At 41.4% G+C, this 16,809-nt stretch overlaps 1 protein-coding gene across 1 annotated transcript; it reads left to right on the forward strand.

Moving 5' to 3' along the window:
• Positions 1 to 3,960: 3,960 nt before the first annotated feature.
• COCH (cochlin) lies at positions 3,961 to 16,447 on the forward strand. The gene is made up of 11 exons (XM_063091296.1): positions 3,961 to 3,994; positions 4,083 to 4,130; positions 6,177 to 6,333; positions 7,097 to 7,230; positions 7,731 to 7,793; positions 8,498 to 8,542; positions 8,633 to 8,780; positions 11,686 to 11,789; positions 12,520 to 12,746; positions 12,931 to 13,447; positions 16,272 to 16,447. Exons 1-11 carry the CDS (start codon positions 3,961 to 3,963, stop codon positions 16,445 to 16,447), a joined length of 1,653 nt encoding a protein of 550 aa, XP_062947366.1.
• Positions 16,448 to 16,809: the final 362 nt, after the last annotated feature.

A 16,809-nucleotide genomic window follows, 5' to 3' on the forward strand; every position in this document is an offset into this window, starting at 1 on the left:
CACTTTATAGGAGAGAAAACTGAAGTCCAGTGGTTACAGAGCTATGTCTGAACCAACTTTTGAATTTTCTTTCCTCAGAGGCTGTAGATATTTATTCTGCTGCTAGATATCATCAAAAAGTGAAAGGCTAGCTGTACATATTTGCTTAGTGTAAGATGTGAACAACGAAAAAGAATCAGAAAAACTAGATATAAAATAAACATCAATGTGGATTTAATAACATAGGTGATAAAGAGTTCCTAAGCTGATTGTGTTCTATAATCAATCATAGAAACTTATGGGATACTGCAGGATAAACATACACTTCCTAAAAGGGAAAAAAAAAAAAGTCCCTTTAAGGTCACCATAACTGAAATAAAACCAAGTTACCATGTATTGTATTAGCTAAGTAACAGTTTAACAGGGAGCTAAAACGGTATAGGGACTGATATTCCTTTAAGAAATAAAATATAAAGACCAACAACAAAAGTATAAAAATGTCAGGGTAATACTAAATTCATACTCAGGTAAAAAAAAAAGGAACAGAGAAGAAACCTATCAACTAAGCACTTGTCTGTATAAGTAATGAGCCAAATCCAATCAGAAAACCATGCTATTCTTTAGAAACTCTTTTAGGACTATCAAGCGCATACTGAGGTCTGAAGATACCACCTAGGTTATCAGTTTTAGAGGCAGTTCATTCCCTTAACAACACCAGCCCACTCAACACAAAGTCAGAAACGTGACCAGACAGCACACTCAGGAAAAACTACTTCTGAAATTGAGTTTTCAACCTTTCTGTTAGGGATTGTTTTTAAACAACCATCCAGCCAGAAGAGGCCTCCATGATTTCTTGTTTGTTTTTCATGGCGGCTAGCCATGTGGGGATCTGAACCTGTGACCCAGGGGTTATTAGACTGTGTTCTAACCAACTGAGCTAACCGGCCAGCACAAGGCTTCTGTGTTTTATCAGGGGAATACAGTAGGCACATGGAGGCAAAATTTTAATGAAAAGATAATGAAGAAAGAATAAAAAATTAGAACACTGAGCACCCTGGGCTACACGTTATAAACACTCGTGGAGCTTTATACCCTGGCCCCATCCCAGACCAATTAAATTAGAATCTCTGAGGTGTGACCCAGGCATCAGTACTTTTTAAGGCTCCCAGGTGATTCCAATGTACAGCCCAGATAGGAATCCACTGCTCTACAGCGAGATAGTCTAAATTTTGAATATCAAATACTCTTAATAAAAGTAGAATAAACTAACCAAACATCCTAGGAGTCCAATACCCTGAAATGTCATCCAATTGAATGCAAAACTCTATAATTTGAACAATTTGTCTTTTTTAAGTCAAATGCATCCAGATTTGACTTTCCTCTCTTCAGATATTTCCAAAGCAGAGGCAATTGCCTCTTAAATCCAGATATTTTTCTTCAATATACTTACGGTGAGCGTCAGGTACAAACAGAGTGAGAAATCTCATCCCCCTCCTCCACACTCCTTGGTTGGCCTCTCTGAAAAGAAAAAATAAATAAAGACTAACTTCTCTTTAAATGTTTCAAAACAAAATAATTAAAATGAATCTTTGAGGAAACAACCATGCAACTCAATGAGGTATTTCCTTTATTTTTTAATGGTCACAGACTCAGGGTCTATCATGGAAATAACTGCATAGTTTTGACTCTGCCAAATCACTCAGTGAAATTACATCACAGGGGGGCTGCCTGTGCCCTGTGGGAGTTCTGAATAGCATTCACCCCTTTGGCCATTTGGGCACCACCTGCTGAGCTGTGGCGTGGCGGCTTTTTTCCAGTATGTGAACTCTCCCTAATTATATAGCATCATGACAATTTGCCCAGCCTAATTGGAGGAGGTTACCCAACCCTGATTGAGGACACTCAACAAACAGTAATGAAAAAGACAGCTTTAATCATCCTGAGGCTTGAAATTTCTCCCAAGGAAACTATCGAGGGTGGGGGCTAGATTACTGAATTTCTACCATAGAAGGAATTAAATCTTTAAGGCAGCCATGAAAATAAGTATCAAAAACCTACCAGCCTACAAGTGTTATTTGGTCTCTTCCGCTCCAGAAGACATTCAGGTAGTAAAGATAATGAAATCAACACTCCCCAGTTGCCTGGTGGAAATGCTCACCCATTCCAATCCGGAGGACAGTTATGAGAGCGCTACATTATCTGGCTTCCAGGTGCTGGTGGTATGTTTGTTTCTCAATATAAAATCATATGGGAATACTAGCTGGCAATAAAAAGCAAGGAAGTACTCATACATACCTCAACATGGATGAGTCTCAAACACATTATGATTGTGCTCAGTGAAAGGAGCCCCATGGTGCATGATTTCATTCATATGAAACGTCCATAAAAGACAAATCAAAAGAGACAGGAAGTACGTTAGTGGTTGCCTATGTCTAGGGGCGGAAAAAGGGATTGACTGTCAATAGCCAGGAGGAATCATTTTGGGGATGATGAAAATGTTCTAAAATTGAGTTATGGTGATGGTTGTAAAACTCTGTACATTTACTAAAAATCGTTGAATTGTACACCTAAAATGGATTGATTTTATGGCATATAAACCACCACTAAGTAAAGCTGTTTGACACAATGCTGTGCCAGGAAGCAGATTAGCGGTTGTCTGGGTCTGAGGGTGGTTTCTCGGCTACCATGCAGGTCGTTTGTCTGTCAGCTTTCTCCATTTCCACTTACAAAAGTTATCAGGATGAGGGAGAGGGGAAACAACACATTACCAAATCTGAGATACTGTGCAATCACAACAGACATCAGGTCTGGGAATTTGGAAAGGCATTTGGGCATAAATGATTCCTGATCTAGAAAAGAAGAAAAGGCTAGCGTAACTGCAGCCTGGAGGTCTGGGCCACCTCGCAAGCATTGCCCTGCCCCATAAATGGAGCCCGCCGGACTCCAGAAGAAACCAGGTGGCAAGGCCGAATCCCTGAGGTCCGAAGGGTAACCAGTCAGTTGACAGTTTCTAACAAACACAGGGCACGCGTCCACCGAATCCGGGTCGCTTGTACTCTAGACGTAGGAACTGTTTCAACGAGAGTGCGAAGTTGGGCCTCCAGCTGGGCGGCGGCCTGCGCTCCCTCGGCGGCCCTGGTCCCAGCAGAGCGAGGCGGACACTCCGCCGCTCCCGCCGTCGGGGACCGTGCCTGGGGGTCCGTCACTCCGCAGCACGGGCGGTCGCGGCACGTCTGCAGCCGTCCCCCCTGGAGCGCCCCGCGCCGCGGGCTCGGCTCTCCCCGGGCGCGCCTCCCGCACTCGTCCCGACGTCGGGTCCCGCGGGGACCCGGGACTCAGTCCGGACCTTCGCGCCACCGCTAGGGACGGGCGCCGCGTCCAGGTGGCCTCAACCCACGCCGCAGGGGTTGGCGCCTCCGCGCCGGCCTCACCCCGGGGTGGGGTGGGGTGAGGGGGTGAGGGCGGGGGGGCGGAGCCAGGCAGCCACCGCCCGCCCGGGGACCGGCTCCCACCCCTCGCGCGCGCCCCCCGCGCAGTGCCCATGCGCGCCGCCCGGCCTTTATAGCGGCCGCGGGAGCCGAGCTGTCCGCACTCGGGCGCAGCCGGGCGGATCCCGCGCAGGTGCGGGGCCCCGGGCGTCGGGCGAGCGGGCGCCCCGACGCTTGTCTGTGCTGTCTGTCCTTTGTCGCTCCCGGCTTGTCTGTCTGTGTTCACATGGGCATCCCCTTTTCCCCCGTCCGAGGCTGCACATCGATTCTGCGGCTGGCTCGAGTTGCTGCCGGAGCGCCGCCTCCAGCTCCAGAGGGGCCCTGGCCCCGAGCAGCAGCTCTTCGTCCGCCTCCCTCTCCTCGGCCGCTCCTGGGTTGCCAAGGGGTGCCGGTCTCTGAGGAGGGGGCGGGCGCCGCGCGGCGGGGACATGGTGGCCGCGGGAGCCTCCCTCGCATTCTCCCTCTCTCCCAGGTCCGAGCGTCCTCGACCACCATGTCTGCAGCCTGGATCCCGGGTCTTTGCCTCGGTGGGTACGCGCCCCTCGCCGCCCCCTTCCCCTGGCGCCGAGCGGGCTGGAGGCTGGAGCCGGCCCTCGCGATCTCCCCTCTTCGCAGGTGTCTGTCTGCTGCTGCTGCCGGAGCCCGCGGGCAGCCAGGGAGCCGGTGAGTGGCGGGGCTGGGTCGAGGGAGCAGGGCTCGGTCCAAGCGGTCAGGGAGCCGAGGACCGGAAGATAGAAGCGGGGTTCAGAGCGAGCCCCCTAGGCCGTGGCGCGGGGCCAGAGGCGGAGGGCGCGGAGGTGGGAGCGGCTGCCCGGCGCACCCGCGTCCACCCCCGCAGCCGAGCCGGCCCGGCGTAGCCGTTTCGGATCCACCCCCCAGGCGGGGGGCCCCTGGATCCGAGGGGGCGTTCTTCCCGAGGCGCGGAGGAGGAAGCGTCGTCCCGCGCCCACCCACACCCCGGAGAGACAGGCCGTGCGCCGGCAGCGGGGGATCCAGGCCGGGAGTCCGCTGAGCCCCGCCGATGGGCACTAGTGCTGGGTGGTCCCGCTGCCTTTGGGGTCGGGGAGGAGAGAGGAAGACTGACGTCGCTGGCCCACCCTGTTTGACCCCCTAGCTTTGTGTCTAGTTGTAACCCCTATAAAAAAAAAAAGCAGCATTCGCGGTCCCGTTTCTCATGCCAGAAAGTCTACAAAGAGTTTGTTCCACGTGCGGAGGTCCGTGTATTATGGGCATGAGGTTCGGTGTGTTTTCTACAATGTAAAAGGCAAATTCTTTTCTAAAATCTATTGTTTGTTTTCCTTGAAAGTAGAAATGAGGGTAAGTATTGCTCCTGGCTGTATTTCTCACCCCATAAAATCAGTGAATCACTGTTAGCAGCTAAAGGTGGTCTCTGCCCAGGAATGCTGAGACCGCCCCTACCTCAGCCTAAAGTAAGAGGAAGATTGAGGCTGTTTGACAGCAAGTGTGAGGCTGCTGTTCTGGTAAGGATTTTAACTTCCTCAGCTCTCTAGAGTGTTTCAGGACTGAGGAATGGGCATTGTATCCGGCATCCACCCTTCCCGTCCCTGGACAGGTACAGTCCAGGGCACAGCTCAACACTAAAGGCACCGAAGAGGGTCCTTGTTACAGGCCTGCTACTCCACTGGGCAGTATGACCACACAGTACTCCTCTGTCTTGGAAAAAAGTTGGGGTTTTTTTGTTGTTGCTGTTGTTTTTAATTAATATCTGTTTCAAAAAGGTTTGAATAACTAGTTTCCCGTGCTTGGAAATAGTATTTAATAACGTTAATCCCAACTTAAAATCCACAGTAAATCGACGCATTAATATGTTGTGTTATGTTATCTTGTTACATGTTGCCAAGGGGCTTGTCTCTACCCAGCATCTTTTGTAGTAAAAACTTTGATTCTTTATTAGTCAGGTTGACTGTGTAGAACTTGAGAATATTAACAGTGCTTTCTAAAAATGCATTCACTGCCTGATACATCTCTTTGGACAGATCTGGAGCAGAAATAATCAGGTTCAATTAAGATGAAAATGCTCCATTCTGAAGGGACTAACTTCCCTGTTTCCCGTCCTTTGGGAGTTGTAGAATGTTCCTTGGGCAAATTAACCCCATGGCTTTAATTTCCTCTTCTGTAAAATGAATGATTGAGCTAAATAACATTCTGTGAACCTAAGCATCTTTTTACTTGTTTGCTTAAGTTAATGTGATTTTAAGGCTCTGTGTTTGTAGGATAACTAGGATTATGGTCCTGTGAAGGGAAAGCACGGCTTAAAGAGATTTGTGCATGTGTCTACGAAAATGTCCCACAAAGGCTCAATCCAGATTTACTGTCCTTGCCTCGTGCAGGTGTGGACACAGTGTCATCAGTGCTGGAATTTCTGTATTTCTAGAATGAATGAGTAAATGTTCAATAACTAATGTCATTTTCCAGTTCTGATATATTTCCAATTATGTATTTCCAAACTGATTAAGAACTGAGAAAATTCTCACAGATTTTCATCGTGGCTGGGGACTAGATTAAATTGGAAAACCAATTCTGGCTTGGTAAAATCTGGAATGGTATAGAATGTACAAAAGTCAATATTCTTAACTACAATTGTAGAAATTAGGGGAAGCAAAACTTAAATCTCATACTTTGTGTTCTCCACCGTTATTGCCCAAGAAGTCCTACGACTGCTTATTACATTCCCTCCTTTCTCTTCAGTTCCTGTAGCTATCACCTGCTTTACCAGAGGCTTGGACATCAGGAAAGAGAAGGCAGATGTTCTCTGCCCAGGTGGCTGCCCTCTTGAGGAATTCTCTGTGTTTGGGAACATAGTATATGCTTCTGTATCGAGCATATGTGGGGCTGCAATCCACAGGTAAGCCCAGACATGCCAGGGGGAGAGAAATACGAGCATGATCATTTCCTTTTCTGCTTTAGCCATCAGGATATCTCCTTCTTCCCTGCTTTCTTTCTTTCGGTGCCAATTTTGGCCATAGAAGATGGATATATTTGTAAGGTTTTCCTGGATATCCTTGAAACAGCAAATACACAAGGGAAGCTTTCTGACAAAAGGCAAATTGCATTACTTCTTGACGACTAGATTCCTGTGATTCTAAAACATTCCTAATCATATCATGTATTACTGAGTTTTTACTGTGTGCCAGCCATTGTTTTAATTTCCACCCCAACTCCACAAGGTAGGTTACAATTTTATTCCATTTTACAGATGAGGAAACTGAACTCAGAGAGTTGCCAGATTTCTTGCCCAAGGTCATTTTGTTATCTTGCAGTAGAATGGCCAGTATCATACTTCTAAAAATGCAGTCCAAGGGTGTGTAGTTAAAGTATTTTAGGAAATTTACTGTCTTTTACTAGCTCTGAATCTCTGAGCTGTAGAGAACAGGATACTACAAGTGTGTTCTTATCAACACTTAAGTTTGACAGCACAAAACCGTTTCCCCAGGCAGATTTTGTTCTTGTGTAAGCAAGTTTTTTAAAGGCTGGCAGCATCCTAGATAACTTCCCCGCTGCACTGTTTTCTTGATTAATCAGAGCAGCAGATGTAACATGGCACTGTAAGTCAATCGGATGCCCTGTGAAGTGTGAATAGCATCTCAGCTGTTATTTTTACATTGCAGAGGAGTAATCAGCAACTCAGGGGGACCTGTGCGAGTCTATAGCCTACCTGGTCGAGAAAACTATTCCTCAGTAAATGCCAATGGCATCCAGTCTCAAACGCTTTCCAGATGGTCTGCTTCTTTCACAGTGACTAGTAGGTACAATTACATTGCTCTCACTTTTGTATAAATGTTGGCATCACCCCCCAAAAGTTTTCTGGTTTTCTTAGCCCAGCCTTTTTGACTGTGCTGGAAAAACCTGTGGTCAAGACTGAAGAGGAAAGCTATGGGTTAGAGTCAGGGGACTGGATGGGTCGAGTACCCACTCAAGCCAAACTTGAGTGAATGGGGGAAGAACAATCTTGCTGTAAGATGATGGCAATAGAAGCTTGAATTGTCTGCAGTCAGAATGCCTGGCCCCTTACCAAGAAACACTAAACTGAAAAACTAGTGAATTAATTTTTGGTGATCCTTTTGAAATGTAATAGATGAGAATCCATTGGTTCTCTGAAACTAGCATGCAGCATGATGTTTGTAACTGCAATCACCATTACCCTATTACATTTATCATCCTATAGAACCCTAAATTAGATTGACAATGTTTTGAAGGTAAAGAAGGAAGAGGGAAAAAATAAACTTCTTTTTATTTCAACAGAAGGCAAAAGTGGTAACCAGGAAGCCACGGGACAAGCAGCATCCACCGCACGTCCACCAACAGGTGTAAAATGTGGAACCCGTCTCCTAGTTTCCTGGCACGGCATTTGAAAGTTATAAATAAATGCGTTGTTGGTAGAAGCTTTCCTTTCAAAAATTGATTTTAAAGAGAATCAAAGCAAATGTCTTAAGTTTACTGGTATAGTACATGTGGAGACTTTCAGTTTTACACTTCAAATTCTTTACCCTCCTCCTATTTTCAGTTATGAATTCTGCTACCAATCATTCTCTCAAAGTCCTGCCATTTCTCCCTAATTTGATAAACCATGCCTAGGAAGTGGTTAAAATAAAAGTACCATGAACTTCTTACTACTTTCATTTGCTTCATTAAATTCCCTTAATTACTGCACTGTCATATGAATGAAAGGAATTAGTGTGGGTCTACTGTAAGAAATAGCCAGGCATCCCCTTTTCTAAGACTGTGGCAGTTTTAAAGTCAAAAAAATTAAGAACATTAGGATATAACTCTGAGTTTCCAATCCTACCTCAACTCTGGATTAGGGGCATATGGAATATGTAGGCCTATCACAGACCTGACATTTCTTTGTTGGGGCCTTGCTTCCCCAGTCCAGCAGATTATGAAGAAATTATTTTTTTTTTTTAAGTTTTTTCAAGAATGACACTCCTTGTCATGAGGTTTGCCCCATGTGGGTTTCTTGCTGTGAAACTGCCTTCCTTTGCTAATGCCAAGTGCTTCCTTTATTTCAGGTAAACGATTAAAGAAAACACCTGAGAAGAAAACTGGCAATAAAGGTAAGAATCAAGATCTCCATTTGGGAAAATAGTACTTTCCTTCCCTCTTCTTGAGACTGCTAACAAAAGGACTTGTTTGCGTATTTACAGACTGTAAAGCAGACATTGCATTTCTGATTGATGGAAGCTTTAATATTGGGCAGCGCCGATTTAATTTACAGAAGAATTTTGTTGGGAAAGTGGCTCTAATGTTGGGAATTGGAACAGAAGGACCACATGTTGGTCTTGTTCAAGCCAGGTACCAACCTTGTTAAATTGGAAAGGGACTTGAATGATGTCTTGAATGATGGCGAATTATCAATCCTTTTAGTAGGTACATTCATTTCAGTTCAATGTAAACATGTTGAATTATGGACAAGCTGGATCCTTAAACTATAAATTCAGGATTTAAGACTGCCTGTGCAGAAAGAGTAGGTCTCAGTGCCTCCTTTTTAGAACAAAAGGATTTAGAGAATTGTGTGCTCTCTATATGAGGAGTAGAAGGTAGACTGAAAGGTCCTGTTGCTCACACAAATCACCTTTGCACATCTACTCAGCTCAATTCCCAATTTCTCTTCTCGGAAGGAAGAAAGGGTAATATATCTATTCCTCCTCCATATTCGGTCATTATACTTTTAGCCCTTTCCATATTCCGTTGGTTGGAGATCTGAAGAATGACCTTTTTATTTTATTCATCTTAAAATAATGTTCATTGATGGCTGTTAGAATTATAACATTCTCATTATAGAAAGCTTGAAAAATATATAAAGCACAGAGAAAGCAAATTTCCCAAATCATACCCCTAGAGATAATCACTATAAAATGTTTTATTCCCTTTCAGTATTTTAAGAAGATATTTGACTGCATATATGTATTTCTTTTTCAAAAGCTCAGGCTATAAAGTATGCTGTCCTGTTTATTCATCCCTTAGTATTCTGAGCGTTTTCTCATTATCACAAATATTCATTAAAAATTGTTTCATGAAATTCCTTTGCATAATTATTTAACCATTCTTCTATTGTTTCTCATCATTAAACATTACACTGTGATGAACATCCATATATTATCTTTTTGCCCATCTTTGATTATTTCATTAGGCTATATTCCTAGAAGTAAAGTTCTGACATTGTTAAGCCTTCTGATATAAATAGCTAAGTTGCTTTCTAGAAAGTTGAACCAGTTTAAACTACGATCAGCGGTGTATAAAGATGTCACCAGTAATCTTACAAATATTAATTTATATTTCACTTGTTTTGATGTTATTTTTTTACAATTGGCTCTGCTCTTAGTTTAGATAGAATTTTTTCAGTGTGAGATAAGAATTCAACTTTGTTCTCTACATAATTTAACCATTTGTCCCTCGCCTTAAAAAAAAAATGAGCTCCTTATTCCATTGATTTGTGTTATTACTTTCACACACAAGTTTGGGCAAGTCTATTTTCTTGATCCATATGTTAATTCTTATATATTTTCTACACTGCTTTGATTATCGTAGCTTTATTTTACATTTTAACATCCCCGGAGGCAAATTCCCCAGCAGTACTTCTCTTCTTTTGCTTTTTTTTGGCTAATATGACCCAATTCTTTTTCAAGATGAAAGCTACATTACCTCGTAGACTCATACAGACTAGTTTCTTATAAATCTCCTGGTATATAGTTTTTTCTAATTTAGGAAGAACATTAGAATAAACTATGTCAAGAGTTTCTATTTAAGTAGAAGAACAGAGTATATCATTAAGAATGCAAAATTAAGACTCATCTCATAAGTCATAATTTGGATAGTTGAAAAGTGACCACAAAAGTGAAAGGGTTTTCAACCCATGAAATCTGATTTTGTGATCCAGTATTCCATCAGATATGCAGAAATCATACCACCAAGTATGTAGAAATACAATCCGTGCTACACTTGACCCTCAAAAAATCTTGACTTAATAAAATCACTACTGATAATGCTAAGATCTTACAATTTTGCACTTATGAAATATTGTCATACCTAAAAACTAAACACGACAAATTGTGCTTTAATTGTTTTTACTTAACATGGTCTTTAATGAACACATAGTAGTTATAAAAGTGGATTGAAATTCTACTATTAAATATGGAAAATAAAATCCCAAATATTTTTCAATATACACAATTTTAAGATTGGCAAATGTCATTATTATTTATTCTGAGGAAAATTTAATATTGTAATACTTATAATTCATTTCCTTATAACTTATTCCAGTTTTAAAATGTTGGCCTTAGTGTCATTGAAATTGTCTCTTCTGACCAGAGACCTGAATTATTAGATCCTGACTGTTCAATGCTTGTGGGGTCCCCCACTGGAGCTGACATAGTGGCACACCCAGCCACCTTCTAGCTAGCTGGTGCCCAACTCTGCAGACTTCAGTTAAATCCAGGCCCCTGAGCCAAGCCTGGTGGAGGTGTTCCATACAGTTTAAATATAGACTTTGGAGCCAGATAAACCTGAATTTTTAATGCAGCTGTGTTTTGTTGGGCATATTACGTAAATGCTCTGAGCTTCAGTTTCTTCATTTATGTAATTGAGATAATAATTTCTACCTTGTAGAGTTATGATGAAATGAGATTATACATGTGTTACATATTTAGGTCATTACCCAGAATATAATAAACCCTCAATGTAGTCAGTCTTTGTTACATTTCTGAAATATCTCCAGTAATTCAAGAAAGGACGCAGTGCCTTAGTTGACTATATATATACTGTGGGATTAAGAAAGAAACTTAAGGCTGAGGGCCTCAGCCACACCCCTGACATCTGCATCCAGGCCAGCCACAAACTGAGCGACAGCCGGAAGCCCACTGGGCTCCCCTGCCAGAATGAGGGGGGTGCCTCAGGCCTTGACCATGCCCCCCCACTCCCTCCTTCCTCCTGCTCTCACCCTATACCCTTCCCCTTTCTCCGGTCCTCCTCCCCCACAACTGTTCCACAACATTTTAGAATGTAAAAAAATAATAAATTAAAAAGAAGGAAAGAAAGAAACTTGACACCAAGGTCAAGGGTTCAGATCCCCATAGCCAGCTGCCAAAAAAAAAAAAAAGAAAGAAAAACAAACTTGAGTATTGTCTGGTTTAAAAACTTTTTTAAAAGGCATATAATGTTGCTACATACATAACTTTTTTGTTTTTGCTTTTCTACTCAGTGAACATCCCAAAATAGAATTTTACTTGAAAAACTTTACATCAGCCAAAGATGTTTTGTTTGCCATAAAAGAAGTAGGTTTCAGAGGAGGTAATTCCAATACAGGTAAGTAGACTGAGTGCTGGCATGTAATGTAGGAGGGGGTTTTTAGTCATCAGATGTAATGTCTAATGTGATGTCATCAGATTTATGCTATTTTATGTAAATAGATGTGAAACGCTTCCTCCTGGCACTGAAATCTTGGCTATGTTTGCATTTGATCATCTGAGATAAATATTCAATTTATAATGGAAAATAAAGGGTTAGTTGATATTTCTTATCTTAAAAAATCTAAATCATTGTGATTTATAATCCTTAAATTGGATAGGCTAGGTATCACTTTAGAGAACTACCTGTTTATAATGCCAAAAATCAGCAAAGATAAGAGACTTGTCTAATGAAGGCAGATGTGGCAGAAGGAATTAGGTAGCACTATTGACCCTTTGAAGAGAGCCTTCTTGTTCTGAATCCTCAGAGGTTCTAATCAGTCAGCAAGGGACTAGATAGAGAGCACATGTAAGAGAGTAGGAGTCAGTTTTGTGTTTCTGACTGGTGATTGATGTGAAGTAGGAGAATGTGAGGCTTATGGGTGGTGGAAGGGGAAGTAATGAGGATTGCAAAGACAAAAAATAGGCCTGATGGATAATTAAACTTTCCCATGTGATGCATTTATTATAGAACCGAGTTCTTTATAGGTTAAATTCTCGAACTTAATGGCATCAAGTTGCTACAGGGAAATAGAAATGTCATTTGAGCAGTGGTAAATGCTGCTCGTTTGCTCTTTTTTCAAACCTAGGAAAAGCCCTGAAGCATACTGCTCAGAAATTCTTCAAAGCAGACACTGGAGCGAGAAAAGGGATCCCCAAAGTGGTGGTGGTGTTTATTGATGGCTGGCCTTCTGATGACATCGAGGAAGCAGGCATTGTGGCTAGAGAGTTTGGTGTCAACGTATTTATAGTTTCTGTAGCCAAGCCTATCCCTGAAGAACTGGGGATGGTTCAGGATGTTGCATTTGTTGACAAGGTAAGGTGGTGAGGGGTATCTTCTGTTACAGTAATAGTGATTCAGTTTGGGACCTCTAAGAGTTGTGCTGACTGGCCCATATCTGGATTAACTTTGAACATTCAAGATTTAATGTTTTTTATAATTTTTAAGAAGAAACAACTTTTGATCCCTTTGGATATCTTTTATGTGTCTCCCCCATTAGGCTGTCTGTCGGAATAACGGCTTCTTCTCTTACCACATGCCCAACTGGTTTGGCACCACAAAATATGTAAAGCCTCTGGTACAGAAGCTCTGCACTCATGAGCAAATGATGTGCAGCAAGACCTGTTATAATTCAGTGAACATTGCCTTTCTAATTGATGGCTCCAGCAGTGTTGGAGATAGTAATTTCCGCCTCATGCTTGAATTTGTTTCCAACATAGCCAAGACTTTTGAAATCTCGGATATTGGTGCCAAGATAGCTGCTGTACAGTTCACTTATGATCAGCACACAGAATTCAGTTTCACTGACTATAGCACCAAAGAGAATATCCTAGCTGTTATCAGAAACATCCGTTATATGAGTGGTGGAACAGCTACTGGTGATGCCATTTCCTTTACTGTTAGAAATGTGTTTGGTCCCATGAGGGATAGCCCCAACAAGAACTTCCTGGTAATTATCACAGACGGGCAGTCCTATGATGATGTCCGAGGTCCTGCTGCTGCTGCACATGATGCAGGTAAGGTCCTTGACCTTTGTATGGAAAGGGAACTGAGGAGGGGTCTATTAAATTTTAGGAGTAAATAAAAACTTAAGCATTTATTTTATTGAACAAACAACTCCAGTGTGGCAGTGATTGTTCTAAGAGATTTACCCAATATTAAATGATTTAATTGTCAAAGCAGTCCTACTAATCTCATTCTACAGTTAAGGAAACAAACTTCCCCATGTGTCAAGGAAATGTTATAGATGTTCACTTTTGGCTCAGACTTGGAATATATCCCCAAATAGTTTACCATAACCTACCACAAATTAGCCATTTGCTACTTTATCCTAACTTTTGTTTAGTAAAGTTTTCAGTCTGGCATGAGTTTTCTAAGATGATAAAGTCTCCAATAAAGATTTAAATCCTATTCCATCTAAACTGCCTTAAGTTTTGTTTTTTTTTTTTTTCTTCTTGAGGTAATGAAAACATACCCTGGAATTATAAAAGGGTATAGGAAAGGGTTCTTTCTCCCTCATCCCAACCTTAAGATTACGTTTGGCAAAGGCCTAGTTCCTGAAGACATTAGCATAATGTGCCCGCTGAGATCAAATAGGCCAACAAAAAAGCTGAGGTTCCCTTTCTGGGAACGAAACTTAGGAGGGAGAAATCAATAGCCTTGCATTGTTCTATGCTCTTCTGCACCTCCTTTTCCCTTCTTAATTCCTAATGATTTAACCTTTTTCCTTTCTATACATTTATTACCAGCCTTGCTAATGTACTTGTGTAGATATTGATGAAACATTGTTTTTATTAAGTAGGATAGAGAACTGATACATGCAATTTAATCTATAGATCTGGCTTATAAAAAGTGTTTTTTATACATCAGCAACTAATCTATGTTGAAGTGAAGACCCATTTGCTGTCATACTCCTTAAAACCTAAGTTTATTGGGGCCGACCCCGTGGCGCACTTGGGAGAGTGCGGCGCTGGGAGCGCAGCAGTGCTCCCGCCGCGGGTTCGGATCCTATATAAGGATGGCCGGTGCGCCCGCGGTGCAGCCGGTCACAAAAAAAAAAAAAAAAAAAACCTAAGTTTATTGAGATTGGCCAGTTAGGTCAGTTGGTTAGAGCATGGTGCTGATAATAACAAGGTCCAGCATTTGATTCCTGTTATCAGCCAGCCACCAAAACACAAAAACAAAAATTAATTTATTGAACTTATTTATGGTAAACAGGATTGTATTCAGACTAAAGTGAATTGGATTAATCCAAATATATTTTCCCTGTGAATAATTAAACTTCAGGAGGTTGGGCCACACTGAAATACAATTGGCTCATTATCCACAGGTTCTACATCCATGGATTCAATCAACTGCAGATCGAAAATATTTGAAAAAATAAAAATACAATAAAAAATCCAAATAAAGACCAATACTGTATAACAACTATTTACATAGTATTTACATCGTATTGGTGTTTTAAGTAATCTAGAGATGATTTAAAGTATACAGAAAGATGTGAATAGGTTATATGCAAATACTATGCCATTTTATATAAGACTTGAACATTCATGAATTTCCATATTCATAGGGGAGTCCTGTTATCAATCCCTTAGTATTGTGAAGTTGCAAAAAAAGAAAAAAAAGGGTAGGCTTTTAGGACTAGATGACAACTGTTTTTGTTTTTTTAAAAAACTGTAAAAAAATTATATACTGAGCCTGAGCTAAACAATCTGAACTGGACTGCAGATTTTAAAAAGACTGAGGAAAACTGGGGGGTAGGGAAAAATATTTTGACTTTTTGCCAGGGGTGGGAGTGGGGAAGGGGGACTGGCTGGTGGTGATACGTTAGAAATTGTTTCAAGTAGCTTTTACATCATCTAAACCTGCTTTGTCTTAAGTCTTCACAACTCTGAGTACTGTTTACCACTAGAAGGGGGATGATGCCTTAGATAGTAGGGAAGTACTCATATCAGACACTCAAATGTTATGGGGAATTTTACTCAGCAGAAGATATGCTAAGAATCTGCTAAACGAATAATTCTACAACTAGGATTGCGATGAATCCAACTAATGTATACCACCTTGACCAAAATATACAGTTGTCCTAAAAGCCTAGTAACTCAAGAGAATGCAGGTGGAATTCCTCAATTAAATTGGAAGAAATTAATCCAGCTTCATATAAATCTCTTTGGCAGTTTATCATCAGGTTTTCACTTCAGGATTAAAGACTGGCAATTTCTGATTACTGGACAGTTTGCCAATATAACTGTAAAGACTGACATGCAAGAAACAAGTTATCATTATCCACAGAGGACTAGTAACCTATTCCCCAATGTAACCTTAGAAATTTTTCACCACTTATTCCATCTTTGGGGCCACTCTTGCTTGCTCTGATGTACTGGCTATGACTCCAGGATAGGGTTTAATTGAAGTGATAATAGCAGGCAGTCCTTTCTCATGCCTATCTGAGAGGGGAAATTTTCATCGCTTACTATAGGCTTTTTAAAAAAGATGTGTACCAGGTTAAAGTTTCCTTCTACTCCTAGCTTAAGAGTGTTCTGTCATGATTGGATACCAAACTTTATCAAATATTTATTCTGTATCAGTGATGATGTATCCGTTAATGTAGTGAATTACGCTGATGGCAAAGCTCCTGGTTTTGACCAAAGTTTTGCCACTCTTATCACGATGACTGAGAAAATCTATTTAACAATTTGGTACAGAGGACTTAATTCTTAGTAAATTACTAGGCAGTTTTCCCTGCCACTATGTACTAATGTATGGAAAACATATAAACATAATTTTATATATAAGCTGGACCTGGTTTTAATTCTCTTTAAAATATTTACATTGTAGGTATCACCATCTTCTCTGTTGGCGTGGCTTGGGCACCTCTGGATGACTTGAAAGATATGGCCTCTAAACCTAAGGAGTCACATGCTTTCTTCACAAGGGAATTCACAGGACTAGAACCAATTGTTTCTGACATCATTAGAGGCATTTGTAGAGATTTCTTAGAATCCCAGCAATAATGGTGACATTTTGATAACTGAAAGAAAAAGTGCAAGGGGATCTAATGTATAAATTGTCTTCTCATGATAAACTATAGCATAGTAGGATCAAATATGAAACTATATAAAATGTCAACAGCTGTTTTAACCAAATAAGCATTCATTCAAAGCTACTATCTTCTGATTACTGTTTTTCTGTAATTGTTCAAAACACTGCTGAGCTTCATAATCATGGCCTTTAGAAACTCAGGAAAGAGGAGATAATATGGATTAAAATCGTAAGAGTTCTAACATGAGCATTAAATGTATAGATATGCAAATTCCATAGCTCAATAAAAGATCTGAGACTTAGATCAAAAGCAACATTCCTTTAATCATTGTGC

Source organism: Cynocephalus volans, chromosome 3 (assembly GCF_027409185.1).
Source record: "Cynocephalus volans isolate mCynVol1 chromosome 3, mCynVol1.pri, whole genome shotgun sequence".
NCBI classification, from domain to species: Eukaryota; Metazoa; Chordata; class Mammalia; order Dermoptera; family Cynocephalidae; genus Cynocephalus; species Cynocephalus volans.